We start from the raw sequence: 24,096 nt of genomic DNA, 5'->3' as shown, positions 1-24,096 counted from the left end.
GCAAAGATAAATGAAAAGGTCAAAAGTAAGGGTATCAAGAAGCATGACTTGGTTTTGCGCTACAACAGCAAACTGGACAACACCTTCCAAAAGAAGTTTCAAATTAAGTGGGAAGGCCCTTTCAAGGTAGTGGAGTGTTTCCCGAATGGTACATATCAGTTGGCTAACCTGGATGGGATTTTACATACGTCAAGGGTAAATGGATTGCGTCTTAAATTGTATCATGCCAGGTTGATGATGGTGGAGCAAGATGAGCTGTCTGTGGATCAAGCTGTGTTGGTGAGGGATGAGGAGACCTGTGATGCGGCGAGTCTCATATCTCTCTTTGCTGCTGCTGATCATGAATGATCTAGCAGGCTAGGGGATGGGCAAATTATGTCAGGAGTTTTTTGGAGCAAGGGATTACGCATATGTACATATCCATGCATGGTGCATCAAATAAAGTATTGCCCATTTTCCAGAGCCAGGTGGTTACGTGGGGCCCACATGTGTACAGGTAGGACACCATGTACATAGTGCATCGATTTTCATCGTTACTAGTACCATTGTGTTTTTCTACAATGAGGAGGAGTTGGTAGCACGTAAAACTTCTCGAGGAAGCTATCCGTGGGCCGACGACATGAGGTAAGCAGGTGCGTCAGATGGCATCTAGTGGCGTCAGGAGGGCGAATGGGTCCAATACTTGCACGCGGAGAAGTACGGACACAACGTGGGTGTTTTCTGGTGAGAGTTATGCAGAAAGGTCATCATTAGGACCACTTTTTGGGGCCACTTCACGTGGTGGCGAGATGCATTATTGGAAAAACGCTGAGTGCCAGGTGTGCGAATGATGGAAAAAGGTGACAACTATGCACTGCGAGGTCAGTTTTTGGCGTGTTCGGGGTCCGTTTGAGGTCATCTAAAAGGCCAAGGGTGCCCAACTAATAAAGCTAAGTGTGGGAATTGAAAAAACAGAGAGAAGACCAGAAAAAACGTGGAGAAGAGAGAAGGAACAGCCGTAGGTGTGTTTTTGCTCATTTTGGAGCCTGTTTTGGCCGTAAACTGCTCATCCGAGGTCGGATTTGAGCACTTTGACATTGTAGACTGGGGTTTTGGGCCGTTCCGGACGCGATGGCGCTGTCCATTTTGCCAAATTCTTCACTCTTTTCCTGCTGTTTTTCTGTGTAAGTTTCTCCTATGAGCGAAGTTTCTGCTCCAGTTTGTGATTGTATCTGGTATCTTTTACCCATATTGTGTGAGCTGTTTGCCCCATTGGTGTTGGCCCGAGCTCATTTGTATCTAAACATCAGAAATTCTCCTCTTTTGAGCTGAGTTTTTGGGTGTGTGTGTGTGTGTGTGTTTGTGTAGAGTGGGCAAGTGGATAGTCTCTCTCCTCTCACTCCAAAGGTGTGTTCCCTGTCTCAGCCAGGTGTGGTGTAAGCCGAGTGGTGCCCCATAGTGTGTGTGTGTATCTTCCCAAGAGTGTGTGTCGGGTCGTTATAGAGGCGTTGTCTGTGTTTTCATCCCGCTCACATTCGTGTTGCCAACAAATATTAGCCACTCCCACCCTTAGTCTATCGTGCATCGGGGACGCTTCGATCTTCATCGCTATGTCTTTGAACGAGGATCGACATTGGATACACGAAGATCCAGATCTGGAGTACCAAGATCTGCTTGCCCGTATGCAGATGTGGATGGAATCGGAGAAAGGATCCCTAACCCTCTTCTGCATTCGCATTCGCATGTAGCATGCATCCACTTCCGTCGACATGGAACCAGTGAAAATACCTCCGAGCACCCTTACCTTTCATCTTCACCCGCAATGTTTTCACGACAAGAATCTTCGGGTGGTAGCACTTACTTGCAAGGCAGAGTCAACATCAAGGCTGATATTTTGCAATAGTAGTAAGGCTGCCTAGTAACTCGTCTGGTTGGTGTTTACATTGCAGCAGTACCTACATCCGCAATATTTGTAAGTTTGGAGGCAGTTTTTATTGGTTTATGCATCCACAAGCAGCAAAAGCATTCAGCATCGGAAGTACAGAAAGCATCCACAAGAAGTTCGGCAGTTGTGTCTCACCTCTAACAGGGGGAACATCACGTGTGCATTTTACTTGAGCCATGTGGACAAGCTACTGCTTCCGGTTAGCATCCGTCTTAGTGAGTATAGCTTAGGATCTAGCTTGGTGAGCCTCTAGAAGGACGTACTTGATCAGGCAAGTCATAGTTGCATACTCTCACCCGCACAATACAATCACTAAGCATACAGGCATATGAATAGTCACTCAAGTCAAATTTAAGAAGTGACTTTGACATGACATTTATAAAAAGTAGGTAGGACAAATGGCTAAGAAACCTATAAAAGAGACTTATTTTCAGTTTTTAGGATATCAGAACCTAGTACTCGCTGGGGCATCCAGTGTCCACAACACCTCGGCATCTAGCGTTTCCATCGCCATCACCCCAGCATCATCAGCGTTTTGCATCAGTTTAGCCCAACGTTTTTGCATCAGTTCAGACCAGCGTTTTGCATCAGATAAGCCCATCGTTTTTTGCATCAGTTTAGCCTAGCGCTTGCATCAGTTCATACCAACGTTTTCTCACTAGATCAGCATACCGATACAAGTGATTCAGATTCATGCTCAAGACTCAATTATACATTGGAGAGAAGACTTTGAAATTGACTGACAACTTGAGATCAAGTTCTAGCTCAAGGGATACAATTGACCAACAATAGCCTCTCGTAAGTGCTCCTAAAGTCTCACACAAGGTCATAAGGTCGTGAAATGAGATTAGTGGGTCCTATTTAGAGGCGTCGTCACTGGGTCTCTGATTGTTCCACTTCGCATAGAGTATGGAATTGTTGAAACACCTAGTATGGAATCTGCTACAACACCTTAATATGGGACAGCTTCCAGGAGTCGTCCCTAAGGAAAGTGCTATCAAGACTTATATCCTTCAAGATTTTAGATGACAAAGGCATTTTTCCCCTTTTTCTCTTGTTTGGTGCTTTCTTGACTTTAGGCTTCCGAATTGCACCAACTGGCATTTGAGTGAACAGATATGGTGCTCCACAAGTTTGTTGATTGGACCTAGATTGTCTGGCCACCATTTGGTTCTGAGGAGTCTTTGAGGCTGCATTATTCTTCATGATTAGCCTGTAAATTGCCTCTTGCTCCAGTTACTCCTTTCTTTAATTCAATATCTCTTCTTCATAGGGAATGAGCTGATGGTACTTCTTTGTGTCTGGATCATATATTGTCTTCTTGTCCTTCGCTAATCTGGCTTTGGCCATTTTGTGGCAGATGGAGGCAGTTGTTATCCAACCATCTGGATCTGGTTTGTTCACTTCGATTCTGGCCTCGAACATGATTTAGTCATCCCTCTAAACTGTGGCTCATGGCTAGCTCGGTTGGGTTGATCTTTCTTGGGGATATTAGATGCTTGGATGGACAATTGGAGGAGATCATTTGTATGCTTCACAAGCTAACCCAACCGCTCCTTCCATTGGCCCATCATATCCCTGAAGTTGGCCAGATCTTCTTGGAGCTCAGAGATTATATCCTTCTTCTCAATAGTGTTGAGCACTGTGGTCCAAGCTACCCACAAAGCATTGGTGTGCTCATGCCAGTCGTGGGGATGGCCAACAATCTTGACGTAACCCATCTATTTAGTAGGTTCATTGGACATTGGAGAATGGCTAGGTAAAACCTTGGCAGTTCATCCTCTTTCATTGGCAAGGCATACATTGAAAATGGTGACTCTAGCACAATTTCAATCTAGTGCACCACATTGTTGGCATCATCTTTTTCGTTATCCTGACCAGATGGAACAATCGTTTGAGAGACTGTCCTTGCTCCCTTACTGTCATCCTGGTGATTCTGCCTCTGCTACTTGATGCATTGTTCGCTAGTAAAACAACCACTTTGTGATCAAGTATCTTTCTAGCAATCTGCAGTGTTTGAAGGGTCGAGTTGATCTCATCTCTGATTGCCTTCATACATCTATACGTAGGTCGAGTTCCAGTAAAGTTTCTAATTGGATCCCTAGACTTTGTGTGTTCATCGTAGTTGGCTTCCTAATCTGGGGACTCCCATTTACATCTGCCTTAGGGATCATGTACTCCGAGATCCTTGTTCAGAATTTGTATACATTATGGTGAGAGGGAAGCTGGCATTTTGTTTGATCGTTGAATTTCGAAGCTTTCTCCTTGGCTACCATGTGTCTACCTCCCATATAGAGCATCTTAAACCTCTCCAGATATGAATAAGCATCATCATCATTTAAGTAAGCCTGAACTTGAAGCTTCTTTTCTTTCCTCAACTGCTTCTTTAAACTTAGAGATTGATTGGAAAATAAGGAGTTGGATAGAGTATCTGAGTCTTTCTCCATTTGAACAGTCTTCCCCTTATCCATATGTCACAAACTACTGGCGTGTCAAGCCATTGAAAATCCGACTGGGTTAGGGCTTCCTGAGTCTACCTATAGATCTCGGCCGAGTAGAGGAAGCAGAAGAAGACGAAGTTCTCACCAACTTACAGATTCTCGCCGAGTGGGTCAAATATTTAAAGTTTTATCAACTTATGGTACCCCATTCGACGGGGACCAAAAATAAAATCACACACACACACGTGTAATCTCTTGTGTGAAAACTGGTGATGTGGTTGCTGTATGGACGTTCGGCAAATTCCGCTAGCTGATGACGTGGCAGATTGTACGGACGCTCGCAAATCGCCCTGACAAGTTGTTGACGTGGCAGGTGTACGGATTTCGAAACTATGCTTTTAGCGCTGGCTTTTGGAGATCAGATGCTTTTAGACTTGTAGCTTTTCAGGTATTGCTTTTGGAATGGCTTTGTTTTTAAATATGAAGGGTGGGCTCTCTCTCTGGCATTCTTGTTGTTTGGGGCCAGTGTTCTCTTGGAGTGGAACTCCGCTACTCCGTGTCTCGTGTGTTGTGCATCTCTTTCAGTTCAGTTGTTTCGAAGTGCTTAAAGTTTGTTCCGTTTGTTCTTTTCTGTTGGCACGTGGTGCCTTCCCGTTACAGTGGTATCAGAACTCCAGTAGTGTGCTTTTCTGAAAGCATACTGGTCCTACCAAGAACAAGCAAAATGGCATTTTTGGATTCTACAGAGTACATGCAGTTTCTTCTCAACGAGCTTTGTGACATACTTTTGCGGCATCCTTAGCAAAATTTCCCAATGCCGCAAAGTTTTCAACAGTTCGTGAACTACATGTTACCCCCTCTGATGCCCTAGGTGGTACCCCCTGCTCTGGCACTAGAAAGTACAATAGCCTCTAACCGGAAACCTTCTCAATCGTCTGTTCCAATTGGGGGAGTCTTTAGGAACATGGTGCAGTCGTCTCACCTTGATCCAATGTAACCACCTTCGCCACCGTTGTTGCCACCACCTCCCCAACCACCATTGCCACTTGGATACAATGGTTGGAGCCCGTATGGATATCCCTACTATCCCTATCTGGGGTTTGCGCCTAACCAACCAAAGGATTTCAAGGATGGCGGCACAACAGTCAAATTTTTCACCTTTTCTGGAGTGAAAAGATCTGTAGAAAGCCTTGCAGTTCCTCCAACAATTCGACAACATCTATGCTTTGGGGAACTATACAAAAGAACCAAGATCTCTTGAGTTGTGGGATTTCTCAAGGATAATGCTATGTAGTGGTGGAGCATGCGGTTGGCAAGCTTTCAAGGCTATTTTTGATTGAAGCTATATGACCTCCTTGTTTGAAGTCCAAATTTTGTCAGAATGTGGAAACTTGAAAATGCTTGCCATGGAGATCATGGAAGACTACAACCAAAGGTTTCTCGATGTCTACCTTCCGGTGTCTTTCTTCAAGTTGATTCCCTTGGAGGATCAATGTGAGCGATATACCATTGGACTGCCCTCACCCTTACAGGAATACTGTCTGTCTAAACAAGTATCGACAATGTAAGAGCTTATGGACCATGCTACGGTCGGCTATAAGCTGATGAAAGGGAAGCTAGATTTTATTACCGAAGAAACTCCGGCAAACAATCAGAACTCTCGGCAACAACGAACAAACCTTCGGGAATCTCGTGAAAGTCAACCTCAAAGGCCTTGTTTGACACAGCGTCAACGAGAAACCCTCTTACAAGAGGCTGATGCTTTGAATGTTTTCAGACAGGACATACGTACAATACTTGTCCTCAAAGAGCCGAGACATCCTTAGAGCAACCTCTAGCTCCAAGAGCAGATACACCCACAGGACAACCTCCGGCTAAGAGAGCTAGACCTGCCATTGGACTTGCACCTAATATTTATGGCATTAATGTCGAAAGTTCAAATGAATTGTGCGGAGCATATGGCATAATCAGCTGCAAGGTGCAGCGGAAGTGAATGTTGAACTTTGCTCAAGATGAGTGTTGCGAATTGTGCGCAATGGTTCCTTTTACTTACGAAAGGGAGAGCCTTCCGTTTTTAGTGAGAGAGTGCAATGATCACAAACAAAGTGAATGACACTGTGAATGAAGGTGCTGAGAGAGAGAGAGAGAGAGAGAGAGAGAGAGAAGAATACGACACCAGACGGTTCTCAAACCCTCCTCCAAGGGCCCCCCTCTCTATGGCGAGAGAGGTCTATGCTATTGCAATGGTCTAGATGCAATAGACTTGCCGACGATATTGACGACAATGATGACAACGACGAGGAGGGGCTGAAATCTGAAAACGCTAGGGCTGAAATTTGCAAAACACTGACTACTAACACTGTGTCGGCGAGGACGGCCATGGCGACGACGATGCGCTGAAAAACGCAGATGCTGAAATCTGTGAATAACAGGCTGAATCTGAAAACACTGGCTGATCTGACGGTATGGCGAGGATCTATTGCGGGTAGGTGAGATCTGCGAGGCTAAGGGCTGATTGTGCGAGGCTAAGTGCTGAAAACTGAAAACGCTGATGAACTCGGGCTGATCCGACGCCGGAAAGTGCAAATTGCTAGGCAAGGTCTGCAATTGAAAAACGCCAGGAAATCTGTAGCATAACGCCAAGGCTGATTTGCTATATGCTAAAAACGCTAGGCTGAATCTGTAGCAGAAAACGCTAAGCTGATTTGTAGCCAAAACCGCTATCTGCTCTACGGTTTGTTGGAAACGCTAGGCCTCCTGCCGGTCTTGCTGAGAAGGTGCACTGCAAGTTGCTGGAGCCTGGAACTTCTATTGCCTCTTCTGCCAGAAAGTGCTAGCGCTAGGTTTCTTATATAGTCACTTAGCAAATTTTCCCTACTCAGTTTTCCAACAAAGACACTTATTAAATAATAAGTGAAAAATGGACAAATTGGGAAAATGGGTTCTGTGCACTGTAAAATGCTCATGATGGGTATTGAATGTCGTGGTGATGATCATGTTGGGTGTAACCAGAGGATATGCAACTACTCTAAGTGCTTGGACATGCACGGCCTGCGCACAGGCTCACAAAGGTGCTAGAACACTTCCTAAGCTCACCTAAACCCTAGACCTGAAGTAGCTTGTCCACATGCACATAGGGTTAGATGTGCACGTGACATTAGCGGCTTCCTAATTTTCTTTGATCCGCGAGCTACTGAGAATTTCATCCATCCTGACTTCCTGAAGCAGATGGATTTTGACTATGATTCACGGGGTGGAGAACTGGAGGCCGAGCTGGCCACTGGGCAAACTCAAAAGGTGGTACCGCTCATTGGTGCTCTTCCGGTGAGGGATACCAAGAAAAAGCGGATTTCCACATCATGAAGTTGGGTAATTGAGACACTCTCTTGGGCATGCCTTGGCACGACAAGAATGACGCGACACTCCAAATCGAGAACCGAATGATCACCTTGATATAGAAGGACAAGCCAGTCGTCGCTCGTCAAGAGTTCGATTGTCCGAACAAAACCTTGAATGAATTTTTTTTCCTAATTGCTTTGTATTTAGATACCTTTTAAATATGAAGGGTGGGCTCTCTCTCTCTGGCATTCTTGTGGGAGCAGATACAGAGTAGAGCCACCGGTGTTGTAACTTGCTAAAGCAATAATAAAGAAATACTGAAAGGGGTGCCATCGTTTGGGGCCCGGGGGATTCACTTATTCTTAAGAGGGGGATGTCACGTGCGTGCAACCATATGGGAAAAACCCTCTTATCTACGGACCCCATGGCACTAGCCCAACCCCTTATCTACAAATTCTAAAGAACCCATATAGCCCCCTTTCTATGGTGCTTCTATAGTCAACTTGACCCCCTCTTTAATATGTGTACGTTTTGTAAATATTTTCTTTGTACATTGACACTAATTTCAAAATTGATAGCTTCATTTGTGAAAATGGGGACTTTTTACCCTACCCAAGTCGCTATGCCTTAGTGCACTATGACCAATGTGGGTCCCAATCAATTTTTTTTGGGGAGCTATTGAAGGATTCATGTTTTCTTGTGTTAAAAAATGGGAGGACCAATGGGACCCCCATACGTCCCTTATCGCTCTAGCTCCTAAGTAACTAACGTCCAACGCAAGGACGGTTACTTCAAGCTCCTGCAAATTTTTTCTTTTCCGAGAAAAAGATCCTTCTATTAGTTAATGAAACTCCCATAGGGCTACAACCACCTCTACTAGAGAGGTCTAAAACAATCATAAGGGGAGACTCTCCCAATGAAAAAATAGCATATGTACAATGAGGCTAAATGAGGAGATGGGAGGAGGGAAAAGCCACACAAGTGGACGGTAGTGCCATTTGAGTCCACCCTAGACCATGGTGAAGAAAGGCCCAAGGCGCCAGAGTTGAAGGAAAGCCTCTCTATGCTCTCGCATGCGGTCGGAGCTGCCCTGGAGTCTCTCAAACTGTCCCCTGAGAGTATGGATCAACTCTAGCCAAAGATCTCGAACTGTCTCTACTTGTGGTACAGGGCAAGACTCGAAGATGTGGAAGCAGCGGTCCCGCCAGATGAACCAGTGTGTCGGGCCGCAGATGAGCTCCCAACACTCCTCTCTCTCACTGCACCACTCTTGTGGAGTAAGCTCTGTAGCAGGCTGGAGTGTAGGTCGACCCCCCTGGATCACTATCATCCTGCTAGTGGAAGATAGCTCAAACTATAGTGCCGGGCTCGTGAGAGTGGACCAAGCAGCTGTCCCCCAAGTGTATTGTCGTGCTGTGGAAAAAACTAGCATCAGTCGAAGGACACGCAGCCAAACCTGCTGTGCCATAGGACAGTCCCAAAGACAATGACGCCGACTCTCCACAGGATGGTCGAGAGACCACTATGTACAAGCCAACTCCCCACTGCTGTAGCTCTATGTGCAACCAACCATTGGAACAAAGTGACTCGCCGCGGCTGTCTGTCGTCCCACAACCTCGCCCAAAAAGCTGACAAGAACTCAGCTGTGAGACTCTCCTCCTGCCAATGAGGTGCTGCAGCAGGACGAGCCTCTCTCCGTGCTGCCAGTATATGATGTCCCAGTCGAACAATGTACTGAAAGAAAGGGACACTTGGATGATCAGCTGAGGCGAAAGGGTCCCGCCAAAACCACTCTCCAGGATCCCACTGCACTCGTGCGAGTGGACAACTCTCCCAAGCCCACAGCCTCTAGTGGCCAGTCTCGAGAGCTTTGGGTCAGGATCTATGACACAAGTCCTCCCGCAGATGCCCACAACTCGGATCCTCTGAAAACAACAATCTGCAACCTGTGGGGCCTCAACTGAAACTCGGTGTAAACGACCCCCACCCTGTAGCTCGAAAAACAGGGAAGGTATAGTCTCTGAACAAGCCAGAACTATGATGAGGACCTCCAGTCGCGTTAAGGCCCCCATCCATCTGGGCGTTGCTGACTCGAGAGGTGTGAGCCAGTCAGCTGGTAACGCCTCTGTGATGTCCTGACAAATGCTTTGCACCCCTCTCATGCCCTGAAGCTCCTCTGACAAGCCTGAGAACTGTAACCAATCACCTAAGGTGCGTGTTGGACCCTCTGCCGTGGGACCCCAAGAAACATGAGGCCTACTACCAGCCAAGTGGCCTCTCTGGTGCTAACCATGGGGTTCAAAACAAGGGACTGTCGCAAACGCTACTCCGTGCAAGTAGGCTAGTGCTGCTCTAGGCCTCTCCTCAAATGCTCCCAGGAGCGGAGCAGACTCCCAGCAAACGGTCCTCCAATCTCCTGCTCAGGCCAACTCTACGAATCTCTGTGAAAATCCATCTGGTCGAAGTCCTCCAAGGGCCTCCAGCTTGAGGCACTCTAGCACTAAGCCGTTGAAGCAAAAACTCCTTCCAGGACTCCTCCCCAGGAAGCAATCCTCTGATAACAAATTTTCCAAGAAGGGCTCTGCTTTGCTGTGCTGGGTCTATGATCCCCAACCCCCCGAGAACAAGGAAGAGTGATGACCTGCCAGGCCACTTTGGCCCGGGGGCTATCGGAGTGTCGCGCCATGACCAAAGGAAATTCCTGATCATCCTCTCTACTTGGCTGATGCAGGAACTCGAAAAGATCCAAGAAGATGTAATGTACCACATAGTAGCCAACAACACCTGGTTTGGCCACTACAACTCTGCCTACCAGAGAAAGTCGTGCGGAGCTCCAATTTAACAGCTTCCTCTTGATGGATAGAAGGAGGGGAGCAATTTGCTGCTCAGGAGACAAGTCCAAACCAACTTGACAGCCCAAGCACCGAACTTTAGTCCCTAGGGGAATCCATCTGAAACCCAACCCTGGCAGCCAATGAGGCGTAGGAAGGAGCACTGCCAACGGAGAAAGCCACTGTCTTTCTCTAGTTGATCCGTGCGCCTGATGCACAACAAAAGGTCTCAAGAGCATGCTCACACCTATGAAGGTTGGCCTCTTGGCCCTCCAAGTATAAAGCCGAGTCGTCTGCAAACTCAACATCTAGTAGCTCGTCGCCCCGAATAGGAAGCGCTAAGCCACGTAGACCAACCAGCTGTGAAGCCAAAAATCTGCCCTGTCTGACCGAACATGTGAGCATGAAGTGATCACCTCTACCACCTGCCAAAAGTACTTGATTGTGTGCCCATCTGTAGAGAGCTGACACACCTCTGATCCAGGCATCTGAGAAGCCCATCCTGCGTAGAGTGCCCTACAAAAAGTCCCAGTCAACTCTATCGTAGGCCTTCTCAAAATTGAGAAGAAGTATCACCAGATCCTCACCATGGAGGCGAGCGAGGGAAGAAGCCTCCCAAAACGTAAAGATGTTGACAAGGATACTACTCTCCTTGACAAAACCTGTCTATGTCCCATGTATAATGCTCTCTAGAAGTGGTTGAATCCTCAAACTCAAAGCCTTGGCAAGAATTTTATAGGCTGAGTTGAGGATGGTGATGGGCCGCCACTGTCGAATCTCATCCAAGGAGCCAGCCTCCTTGTGAATGAGGTAAATCAGACCCCCACTCATGCTGTCAGGCATCTCTCCTGTGTGCAAGATGTACTGAAAAGCGCTGCAGAGATCTGAGCCAAGCAAGTCCCAGTACTCCTAAGAAAAATCTGGGAGTCAAACCATCCTCACCTGGACAGCTACCACGGGGAAGTGCTCTGAGGGCCACGTGGAGCTCCTCTAGCTGAAGAGGCAGCTCAAGCCTTTGGCGCATCTCCTCAATCACAAGACAAGGCATCTGTGCCCAAACTTGTTCTCTGTATGCATCCTGACGCTCTGACTGAGGCTTTGCTGACAGCAGGTCACGGTAAAGTCAGTAGCAACCCCTCGCATGTCCTCTGGCTCTGAAACAACTGACCCATCAGGCCTCCTGCGTATGTCGGGGTCCCACTATCTCAAAGAAAGCCCCTGTCACTTTGTCACCCACCTGGGGTCCACTGAGATGCCTGTCGATGGAAAGCAAACTCATGGCGCCTCTCCTCTATGATAGCAAGCTCTTGGCAAGCCTGCTACAACTGCCCCTCCAACCAAGGACAGTCTGGATGCTGCTCTTGCATCCTCTGCAAGGAAGCAACGCCCCGTCGACACTGCTCCTCCTCTCTTGCTGTAGCCAGGCAGGCCATGGACTCTTGAAGAAAAAATCGACTAAGCTGAGCAAGTCCAGAGGCCACTCTGTGAGCAGGAGAGTTATGCATGTCTAAGCCCTTTGTCCAAAGAGCCACCACTCGCTCTTTTTTTTTCCCGAGAAAAAGATCCTTCTATTAGTTAATGAGAACTGCCCGTAGGGCTACATCCACCTCTCCAAGAGAGGGCTACAACAAGAATGATGTCACAAATGGTTGGACATTGTATGGCCAATGTGAAACGGCCGATGGCCGAGAATTTCACCCGCAGCAATAAAGGCCAGGTCGCCATGAGTTGTTCGGGCCAGTCGACACTGAAATACGAGCAATAAAAGGATGTCTAGGCTAAGTTCAAAGTCCTTTAGGCCCCTCACTACACTTTATAAGTTGGTGGGTAGGAATTAACTCAAAAGAGTAAATGGGACACATGGTGGCACGAAATCGATTTGCCAGACTCACCATGAAGAGGGGGCACCCATTTTTGAGAGAGAAGGCTGCTTCTCCATCATTAAGTGCCCAGCTCAAGGGCTTTCCATCTGTATGTACAGTTGTGTGGATTCATGCGCGATTGCCGAGGCAAGAGCCTCTTGCATAGGTACTGGATTACCTAATTGCTAATCCCCCAAAGGTACAAGTGAACGCGGAGAGATTTCTCAGGAAAAATCTCGTCTGATTCAAAGGGCAAGTAGCCCTATAGGTGCGAGAGCTTGAGGGCTTGCTACAGATGCGACTGGCACACAAAACAGAGCACGAAATAGTAAATTACAGCCTGCTGTGTATTTTTGCAGGTTTAGGGTTTTGACCCTTTTTATCCCTAATACCCCCAGCAGCTTCGGAGAAGCTAGGAGATCATCATACAGGTGTTTTGATGCATTTTGGGGCAGAAAACAGATAATTCAGCATGCTGCAATTTCTGACCAGGTTTGGAAAGTGCTCGAATGCGCTGACAGAGTCACCTTTTGCTTGGGGATTTTGTCTATGAAGCCTCCTACTGCGGTTATGCTGCCGAAATCGCGCTAGAGTAGGTCTTTTTTGGCCCAATAAAAGTCGGAGAGCTTGTAGGAATTTACAGGTTTTCTCCGAAGTTTAATTGGATAAAGAAATACCAAAAGAGGCGCCCCAACCTTGGGGCCAATGCGGTGTCACTGTCTGCTTGGTAGCACTTTCGCTACCACGCTGTGTTTTGTTTGAAGTGTAATTTCTAGTCACATGCTTATTTGTGAAGTTCCTCTGTGTCGTAGAGTTTAACAATGTAAAGATCAAAGCTAAAGTCTACCGCCCTCTAGCGAGTCTACAGGCCGGTTTCAATACATGACCCTAAATTCTAGCCTATTTTGTGGGAAAATATGCCATCACTTAACATACTTACAACGCACTACTTAACAGTGAACATTCATTACTAGCTTTCATTGCTTCAAGGTTTTCAGCTTCTCCAAAACAGTCAAGAATGTTTGGTTCTAACATTCTCCAAACATACCAAACGTATGCAACCTCAAATTTGCCGTATGTTTCAAACTATGGGCTCCTTTAGCAGCAAATGAGGCAATGATAAGGCAGCCCCAAGTATTCAACCCGCTGTCTGATCCACCCAGCACTACCATCTGATCCCCATTATTGAGATGTGTGCCGAAAATCTGACAATGGATGGAAGTTGCCTAGAGCCGGTCAACCTCCACTACGAGGATCAATCTCCACGCTGGCATTAGGGAAAGGATTGCACAACGGCGGTCGTGCATATAGTAGTAGCGAGCAGTTCTGGACTGCAAAAGTACAATAATTTCTCTCTTTCTTTCATCCGGACTATAAACATAAACATGATTTTTTTGTCTTGGGCTATAATCATTATTTCAAAGCTGAACCATACTATTATATTACAAGCCATAATACCTAGATGAATCCAGGATAAGCTCAGATTCACCCTTAAGGAGAGTGCAAGGTATAGACCCATGGTAGTCACCCACAAGAGAATATAACCATCATGCATAGTATCGACTAAATACCACGACAATCTTATCTGGAGTGTATAGAATGTGCACTCAAATCATATAATCTCGTTCGTTTGATGTTGCGTTCAACTCCATAGAAAGAACCACATAAAAATTGAATGGAAATCACATACAGGTCCATGTAACTCAATAGGCTATAATGATGCAGCTGCCATCATAGCATTCATCCACCTGCGCATGGCATGCATATAGGCCCACTGACTATGATAACAAGGCTAAACAAAGGGCCCTGTATGTGTCTGAGCAAGGAGTTCCACTGCTTAAAGTCTGTTTTTGAAGAAGGAATATCAAGCCACTGTGGCTCTCATCTGAGTCCACGTTTTAGATGTACTAAAGTAGAGCAAATGTATATTGAAGCTACAATGACAGACCAATAATTTCAAGTTTCATCTCCAAAACAAACTACCTTTTTATCTAGGCATGTGCTGAAACATCAGATTGTTAAATTGAGAGTCAAAGAGTGATTAAACGTGAGAAAGCACAAAAAAGAAGAAGCATAGATGCCCACAAACCAACCTGGAAGGAAATACACACATTCCGTTACCTGCACCAAACATCATACAAATTGGCTAATGTCAGTAATTTTATACAATAACATCCCATAAAACACCTCTCTCTCTCTCCCCCCCCCCCCCCCCCCCCCCCCCCCCTCCCTCTCCCCCCCCCCGCGCTAAAAATGCACGAGGCCGCATGGTAATTCCTTCAAAATGAAGCTTAGCAGTGCAGCGAGCATTAAATTAATTAATTCCATAGCCTCTCTCAGATATGGGGGTCTTCCATGGACCACCACGGGAGGAAAGGTCGCACTGATGGATGGGGAGGTATGGAGAAGCCTCTGGTCTCTATGATTGCACGGCTTATTAGAGCCAGGGCTTCAGTACCACATGACATTATTCGGGCAAAGCTAGCTGCTCCCCCCCCCCATAGCGGTTGAGGCGCTTACCAGGTCAGTCTCCTTAATACCATAGTCACAGGGGACGCCCATTTTTGGGCTTCCCGTCCCCACGTTTCTGTCACCACTTGCTGTCCCGCCCTCTTTTTTACACTTAAAATCCATTTGAGCCCCGTCCCCCGTCCCCACTCCTCGGGACGCGTCCCTTGTGACTATGCTTTATATCTCATACTCTCCTCACACCATAGGCAAGCTGATCGACCGAGCAACTGCGCTCGAGAGATCTAGGCGCCCACGGCTGAGGAGGACTACATCAGCGGATTCGGGTCACCCTGGCCCGATATCCACAACGTCCGGTCAGACTACTGACCATGGAGGAGATTGATGAGATCCGCCAACGATCGATGATGGACTTCCTATGATCTTGTTGAGGATTGTATATCATGCTCACTCTCGTATCTGCCCTTGTATCACTTCTGTATGAGCTCCCGCCCCCGCCCCCACACACACACTTACCATCTAGTAGGTAGGGAATTTTGATATTTTTTTCAGCACCTCACTTTTTATCTTTTGTACCCAGACATTGTACTAGATTCCACCATGTTGTGACTTTGTGGTCTCATAGGTCATTGGCCTTTTGAAGACCATAATATAGCATTTCATTTCATCTCTCTCTCTCTCTCTCTCTCTCTCTCTCTCTCTTTCAGCAATGATACACAGCCCATTCACGGGCTGTTCGTAGGTGCTCCTGAAAACCTAAACCAGTTGTGCAGGTGGTATGCAGCAAGCAGGACATTGAGGATTCCATCAATGGCTTACAAAGTTGTGTGCATTAGCTTGCTGCATGTGGGCTGCACAGGCCAGTAGTGGTGCTAGGGTTTGCTGCAGGCAACACTCGAAGCCAGGTCCAGCATGAGGGTGCCGTACAATTTTTTCATCTTCAAACTGCAATTTTGTAAGATTTCTAAGGAGTGCAGGGCAGTGTGCAAGTGCAGCGCAGTGTGCAGGTTATGTATAGTAGCTGGCGACCTCTGTAGCAAAGCGTGGGTAGACAGTTGGCAGTGCACGCACTTGTAAGACAGTGAGACTGACGGTTGTTTCTTCACGCAAAGATTTCTACAAGACATTCAGGACAGCAGTACCTTAGCACCTATAGCACATCTTCACAGGCCCAGGCGATCCCATCGCAAGGAATTGTTCGGGTGCTTGGATGGACCAACCAGTCGATGTCAGGGATGATAGCATTTATGAAACCCCGCCTAAATCAAAAGTGACATTTAGGCGGAGGTTTCAAGAGAGCACACTATTGCCAAGTTATCTAAGAGCGGAGAAATTGTCTAGAGTCAAAGATGACTTAATGTATGAGAAGGTACAGGTGATGATTAAGGAGGAGCTAAGCTTCTTAAGGGGTGACATTGAAAAAGAGATGTATGCAAATGAAAAAAAAGCTATGTATGCAGATATGAGGAAAAAATTGGACAAAGAGATGCTAAGTAAGCGTGACGAGATGTACACATCATTGAAGGTCGAAATGCAGACGATTGTGAGGGCAAAAGTGAATGTAATGGAATGTATGATGCAGAAAAGATTAAAGGATGCACTTGCTATGTTTGAATCCTGGAAATCAAAAACGGAAGAATGCGTGAATGAAAAAGATGCAGTGATTGAAGCACTCAAGAGAGACCCTGCAGCTTGCAAAAATACCCCCACAAAGGAGGTAGAAAATCAACCCTCAATGATCAAGGAGCTTGAAAGCATTAAGGAGCAGGTTGAAAACTCTACGAGAAGAGGAAGAGCAAAAGGCACGAACAACCTCTTCATGGGCCGAGCACTTTTTCAAAACACAAGAGAAGGTGCCAGAAGATCTAAAAGGAGTATTCCAAAAGAAAGACAAGCATCAAAACACTTGTTACATGTGTAAGGGCACTTGTCAAAGACAAAAGACAATTTACTTTTCCTTTTTTTCAAAAGGAAATCTATAAAAGCAGCCCCTTTTCCCTCATTGTTGAAATTACTCTCTATCTTTCAGCCCAAGAAGCCTCTACATGCTACCTCTCTCTCTCCCTTAAACTCTACTTGGTACTTCTCCCTCTCTCTCTCTCTCTCTCTCTCTCTCTCTCTCTCTCAAGCTCGTGTGGGGAAGGAAGACATTGGAGGAGGCGCTGCTGACGTGATCGCATGAGGAAACCATTGCTGAATTTTTCCTCATCGAAGGACATCACTCTCGCGCATTCGACATGCATGAGAAGATAACTGGTTGTGCGACCCATTGGCAGGCCTTTGGGGTGGCACACAAAAGGGTGCATTTCTCCAACTCTTTTTTTTCCACCAAGAAAAAGATCCATTAGTTAATAAAACTGCCCAATGGGCTACCATCTACCCCTGCTAGAAAGGGTTACATCAGCATGTGGGGAGACTCTTCCAATGAAAAAACAAGATATGTAGAATGAGGCTAAATCAAGAGATGGAAGGAGGAAAAAGCCACACAAGTGGACGGTACTGTCATCTAGGCGCACCATGAACCATGGTGACGGAAGGGCCCTGGGCGCCAAAGTCACAAGAAGGCCTCACGGTGCTCCCGCATGTGGTTGGAGCTGCCATGGAGTCTCTCCAACTGCCCCCTGAGTGTGTGAATCAGCTCCAGCCAAATGTCACAAACAGTCCTTGCCGGTGGGACACGTCAAGCCTCGAAGCAGCGTGCTCGCCAGATGAACCACAGTGTCAAGCTGCACATGAGCTCCCAACACCACTCTCTACCTCTACTCCACTCCTGAGGGACTAGCTCAATGGCTGGCTGGAGTGTGGGCCAGCCCTCTTGAATCACAATCATCCTGCTGACTGAAGCCATCTCGAAACACAGTGTTGGGCCCGTGAGTGTGGACCAAGCTGCAGCACCCCCAAGTGTACTAGCTGACTGTAGAAAGTGCAAGCATCAGCCTAAAATCCGAAGCCACACCTGCTGTGCCATGGGGCAGTCCCACAGGCAATATCGTTGTCTCTCAAGTAGGTGGTCACAGGCTGCACATACTGCCGAGAGGCCACTATGCACCAGCCAACTCCCTACTACAGTAGCTTGATGTGCAACTAGCCACTGGAACATGGTGACTTGCCTCGGCTGCCTGTTGTCCCTTAAGTGCTCTCAAAAACCTGCCAAGAACTCGGACGTGAGACCCTACTCCTACCAGTGAGGCCCTGTAGCAGGACGAGCCTCTCTCCTCGCTGTCAGTATGTGGTGACACAGCTGAGTTGTGTACTAAAAGAAGAGATCCCCAGGTGATCAGCTAGAGTAAAGGGGTCCTGCCAAAACCACTCCCTTGGGTCCCACTGCATTCGCACCAGGGGCAGCTTTCCCAAGCCCAGAGCCTCCAATGTCTTGACTCAAGATCTGACAGGTCAGGGCCGATGACACGAGTCCTTCCACTGACGCCCACAACTCTAATCCTCTGAAAGCAGCACTTGGCCACCTTCGGTGCCTCGATAACGATTCTGTGGAGGCGGCCCTCCCGTTGTACTCGAAGAAACTACAAGAGAACCTTTGGCTGAGCAAGCCCCGACTGAAATGAGGACCTCCAGTCGCGTGAAGGCCCCCATCCAACATAGAGCTGTCGGCTCCAAAGGGGTGTGCCACTTTGCAAGTATAGCCTCTATAACATCCTAACACATGCTTTGTGCCCCCCTCATGTCGCATAGTTGTATGTCTTGGGTCTCCTCAAAGAGTCCTGTAAATTGTAGCCAGTCTTCCAAAGTACAGGGTGGACCCTCTGCCATGTGGCCCCAAGAGACATGATGTTTGTTGCCAACCATGTGGCCTCGCTGTGTGCTGACCATAGCGTTCTAATCAAGTGGCTGCCTCAACCGCTCCTCTATGCATGTGGGCTGGTGCTGCTCAAGGCCACCCTGCAACTGATCCTAGGACAGAAGCAGGCTCGCAGCAAAGCAATCCTCCCATCTTTTGCTCAGGCCTACTCTGCACATCTTTGAGAAGATCCAACAGGTGTAGGGCCTCCATGGGCCGCCCGTCTGTGGGACCCGGGCCCAATCCCGTGTAGCAACAGCTCCTTCCAAGGCTCCTCCCCTAAAAGAAGTCCAAACTGATCTAGGACAGAAGCAGGCTCGCCAGCAAAGCAATCCTCCCATCTTTTGCTCAGGCCTACTCTGCACATCTTTGAGAAGATCCAACAGGTGTAGGGCCTCCATGGGCCGCCCGTCTGTGGGACCCGGGCCCAATCCCGTGTAGCAACAGCTCCTTCCAAGGCTCCTCCCCTAAAAGAAGTCCTTTGACCACAAGCTTCCCAAGGAGGGCTCTACTTTGCTGTGCTGGGTCGATGATCCCCAACCCTCCCTGAGAGCAAGGCAAAGTAATGACTTGCCAGGAGACCTTGGCCCAAGCCGACTGTGTGTCTCGTCTTGACCACAAGAAGTTCCTAATCAACCGCTCCAGCTAGCTGATGCAAGAGCTCAAGAAAATCCAGCAAGAGTCGGGCATTTTTTGGATGAGTACAAAAGCCATAAATGATGCCAAAAAAACTTGCTGACCATCCTCATGTATATATATGTACATAGTGCTTCCAGCTTTGAAAGTGTCCATGTAAAAAACCCTGTACAAAGGCTTGGTTTTGGTCAAGCTGTTGGTTGAGTTTTGGGTTGGTCGAGCTTTCAAAAAATAGTTTTTAATGAGCATTCCTAGCCGTGCTTGATAGCTTGCAAATCGGACTCCGACATCATGAGTTACACGCACTCGAAGTGGATAGTTTTTCACTTAAAAAATGGCGGCGGATGCACGTGGGAAGACGGCAAGTGGGCCGACTTGATGGTTTTTTTTAGCAATGGCATGTTTAGAGATTTCTGGAGTTAGCTGGGGTAATAAACTCCAAGCCGTGCTTTACGGCGCTATATTTGGTGGTCGGGGTCACCCGCTACGCCTCCGAGAAAATGGCTTAGTTTAGGGGCAAAACAAAAATTCCAGGTTTGGACATGGGGAAGTTGGGGAAGTTGAGGAGAGCATGCCATGTGGCAATGGAATAACCCCACATGGGGGGGAGCATGTGAAAATTGGAGGGTATAAAGGGGGGAGTGGGTACCCTCTAATGGTGTATCAAAGGAGTTAATGGAGCTTCTTGGCCTTGCTTGAGAGGGCTCGTGGGCTTTGGGGAGAGGAGGGGGCGCCCAATTTGTGTTCCCACTGCCTGGACAGCCCTGCCCATTTTTTGGTCCCCGGACATTGTCCCCCCCACTTGCCTTCGTCAAAAAGTGGCCGACAACCCATTTTTTACCCAAAAAAGGCTCAAAATGGACCAATAAAAAGGTGCCTAAAGGGGGAAATGAAGTCGGCTAAGAGGGGAGAGAAAATCCCTTGGGATAAGAACCAAAAAATCCCCCTTTAATAGCTGCATTTTTCTGCACATCCTTTTTTGCTTACAGAGACTTGTTTTTTGGAGCTTTTGAGAGACCTTCCATCTTCAAAAGCTTGTAACACTCTCGTCGGTTATCAGAATCAAGCATATGGATGCTCTAGGGAGATCCTCACGACACAAGCTTCGTCTTCATGGTCTCGGTTTTCTAAAATTTTAGCCATGGTTTGAGTTAGAGCTGTTTCTCGCCCATCTTCATAGGTGTTCGACTTTGATGTTTTCTATCGTCATACAGGGTTTCTTTCCAACGTTGAGACTCGTGCAGAGCTATAGAGGCGCTTGTTTTCTTTGTCGTTTGCACGCTAACAACGTGACGTACCACAGAGTAGCCAACAACACCTGATTGGCCATCACAACCCTGCCAACAAGAGAAATCCGTGCTGAGCTCCAATGAAGCAGTTTTCTCCTGATGGAGAGGAGGAGAGGAGAAATCTGCTGCTCTGGTGACACATCCACTGCAGTCAACGCAAACCAACCTCCTATGACACCAAAAACCTACTTACCTCAACATAGAAAAGGACAAGGAAGGGGGCAAGAGGGCAGCCCTGTCGAACTAAGAGTGTGAGCATGAAGTGTTCCCCTCTTCCACCCGCCAACAACACTTGACTGTGTGCACGCTGTAGAGAGCTAACCCCTAATCCATGCATCTGAAAACCACATCCGATGCATAGTGTTGTCAAGGAAACCCCAGTCAACTCTATCGTACGCCTTCTCAAAATCGAGGAGTATCACAAGATCCTCTCCTCGAAGACAAGCAAGGGCAGTCGCCTCCCAGAAGGTAAAAATGTTGTCAAGGATATTGTGCTCCTTGACAAAACCCGTCTGCATCTCATGTATAATGCTCTCAAGTAACGGATGAATTCTCAAACTCAGAGCCTTTGCTAAAATTTTGTAGGCTTAGTTGAGAATGGTGATGGGTCGCCAATGTTGGATCTCATCCAAGGAGCCTCCCTCCTTGGGGATAAACTAGATCAATCCCTCACTCATGCTATCAGGCATCTCTCCAGTATGCAAAATGTGCTGGTAAGCACTATAGAGGTCTCGGCCAAACACCTCCCAGTACTCCAAGAAAAAACAAGGAGTCAAAACCATCCTCCCCTTGGGGCAACTACCCTTGGGGAGTGCCCTAAGGGCCTCTTGGAGCTCCTCAGGCTTGAGCGGGCTCTCAAGCCTCTAGCGCATCTCCACAGTGACTAAACAAGGCATATGTGCCCACACCTGCTCTCTGCATGCATCTCGACGCTCTTACTATGACTTGGCTGAAAGTAGCTCACAGTAAAAGTCAATAGCAATTGTGCGCATATCCTCAGGCTCTGTAGGAATGGACCCATTGAGCCTCCTCACAGCTGACTAACACTGGTGTGTGCATGGCAAGGACCCACAATCTCAAAAAACTCCAGTAACTTTGTCCCCCACCTGAGCCCACTGCAAAGCCTGGCGATGAAAGGAAAACTCGAATCGGGTCTAGCCACTGAATGGGTGAGATCTGTAGCCAATCGGCCAAATGTACTTGGTAGGCGGAAGGGTAAAAGTCACAAAAGTGACTGCCCTTTTGCCGAAACGTCCAACACCCTTTGCTTAGGGCGTTAGAACTAAATCAAACACAACCCCAACCCCAAACTCGTGGTGTCGCTCCTCGATGGTGATCAACTCCTGCTGTATCTCCTCCTCCATCCAAGGGCTACCTGGGCACCGTTCCTACATCTGTTGTAAGGACGACTGGCTACATCGGAGTCGCTTCTCCTCCTCCCTAGTAATAGCCAAGCGAGCTATCGACTCCCGAACGAAGAAACGACTAAGCTCCCTAAGGCCAGTGTCCTCTCTAGAGGCAGGGTCCCCTCGGGCCTCCGTGTCCAAACTCTCCGTACAAAGCGCCACAACCTGCTCCCTGAGATGAATATCCAACAAAATCCTCCCTAGGATGCATAACATGACACTGCCATTCCTCTTTTTGTCTGAGACAATAAGAATCATTCGTGCATGATCGGAAAAAGTAGTCCCTGCCAAGGTGCATATTGAACCGCCCATGTCACAAAAGTGGTCACTATAATAGAACTGATCTATCCTGGATGGATTCACGCCCGCTACTCGACGGTCAAAATGAGAGAAAGAGAGGCTCTCTAAGGGCCGTACAAATCCTGAATGCTGCCATACATCCGAAATCCTCATAGTTATACATCGGCACTCCCAAGCAACAACTTAGCCCCATGAACAACAACATAGCTTCCTCCAAGCCTATTCGAGGGGTCCTCCAACATGCTGAAGTATTACAGGCTTGGACACTCCAAGCCTGAAATCAATAGCAACACATCAACAAAAACGTCAAAATCGCTGAACTTTAATAGAGAGAGAGAGAGATGACACTACCCGACGTAGTTCCGTGCCCAGAGGTATTGGTCCCAAAGTCTGGCACCCCTTTCGGTATTTATTTTTATATGCTTGAGCAAAGTACAAAGTCCGCAAGGCATGTGCTCCCACGCAAATCAAAGGGGGAAGAGAGGCCCTAGTTACAATTTATAGGCCCATGGCCTTCTAAAAGCAGTACATGAAAAGCTTCACGTTCTAAAAGCATCTCAGGCCCAACAACTAGCTCTCTAGGTAGCCAGCGTAAATCTCGAAAATCCGTACACACTGCCACGTTAGCAACCAACGCGTTTTGTGGGCGTCCGTACAACCTGCCAAATCAAAAGTCCTCCACAATTTTCAGGCCGTCTGTACAGCTCTGCCACGTCAACACAATCTACGCATTTAAAAATAATGCCTTGTGTCCCTTGGGCCCCATCGGAAGGGAGCCCCATAAGTTGGAACAACTTATATCTGTCAGTTTCCATTTAATCTCGTCTGGGTGGACATGCCATGTCATCATTTTGTGACATACTCCCTTCTTGAAAGAATTGTAATCGCCCTCGATTACGCTGCAGAAATCAAGCCACAAACTAGTTCAATAGACACTGACTCTAGGTACTGACGCACTAGACAACACAAATCCAGCACTTGCACAAAGACGACAATCATTGAACATCCACATCACATTCAAATCAAATCACATAAAGTCCATCAAGATCTCGCACCATGATCTCTCGGCAACGTGTTTAGCAATCGCATCTAGGTCCACACCGAATCTCACTCATATCGGATTGACTAATTCTTATTGCTATCATGTCCATCTCATATGGAATCTCAAGACCGAAATGCTGCAGTAATTTCGTCGTTCAACATGTACTTAGACACGACTCACATGAGAGAGCATATGTAAATCAGATTCATTTCGGGAATTCCAGTGTCGAAGTACATCTTTCAGAAAGTCATAAAGCATAATATTGTCAGCCTGTCAGTATCCTTGAAATTGAAGGGAAAATCAGTGACTTTATTCCATCTGGGTAACGTGTGACAAAGGAGCGGAGTCACTCCCCTCTTGCGCAGTCCCGTCTGCACTAGATTCAACCCTGCTGATCTGCGGGATGTCTCGGAACAGTCGAAGCTAGATCGAAAGCCTCAAGGTAAAGTTCCAAATCTGAGGAGTATCTGCTAGGTCCTCCTCCTCCATCCACTCCGCATCCAATTCCGGAGAGTTCTTGACTAAGAACCGCCGTTCACTTTACCTTTCTCTTTTCTTTCAATGTGAGCCAGTATCTGTCTGGAACGAGAATCTCCTCAGTCTCTTCCACTTCAAGTTGCTCCTCAGGCTCCGAGTCCATTGGCACCTCACCTGGATCTGGGGAATTCTCTAATCTACCAACTAATTCCCTTTTCCTTTATTTCCTTGTGCCCTAGGACCTCGGAGTAGCTAGCCTCCCTTGTCCATTGACACGTCAGTCT

General features: G+C 47.3%; 1 protein-coding gene across 2 annotated transcripts in view; it reads right to left on the bottom strand.

Annotated features, from left to right (window-relative positions):
* The window catches only part of LOC147463001 (major pollen allergen Ole e 10-like), a 76,962-nt gene that overhangs the window by 27,882 nt on the left and 24,984 nt on the right, over positions 1-24,096 (bottom strand). For both annotated transcript variants that reach the window (XM_086486619.1, XM_086486615.1), the window contains one exon: positions 14,491-14,518. In XM_086486619.1, coding sequence (XP_086342745.1) covers positions 14,491-14,518 — 28 coding nt within the window. The remainder of the gene's footprint in view (positions 1-14,490; positions 14,519-24,096) is intronic.

Source organism: Adiantum capillus-veneris, chromosome 2 (genome assembly GCF_014529385.1).
Source record: "Adiantum capillus-veneris isolate H3 chromosome 2, ASM1452938v2, whole genome shotgun sequence".
NCBI lineage: Eukaryota > Viridiplantae > Streptophyta > Polypodiopsida > Polypodiales > Pteridaceae > Adiantum > Adiantum capillus-veneris.
The sequence above is the reverse complement of the archived record's forward strand: the minus strand, read 5'-3'. Positions and strand labels throughout refer to the sequence as shown.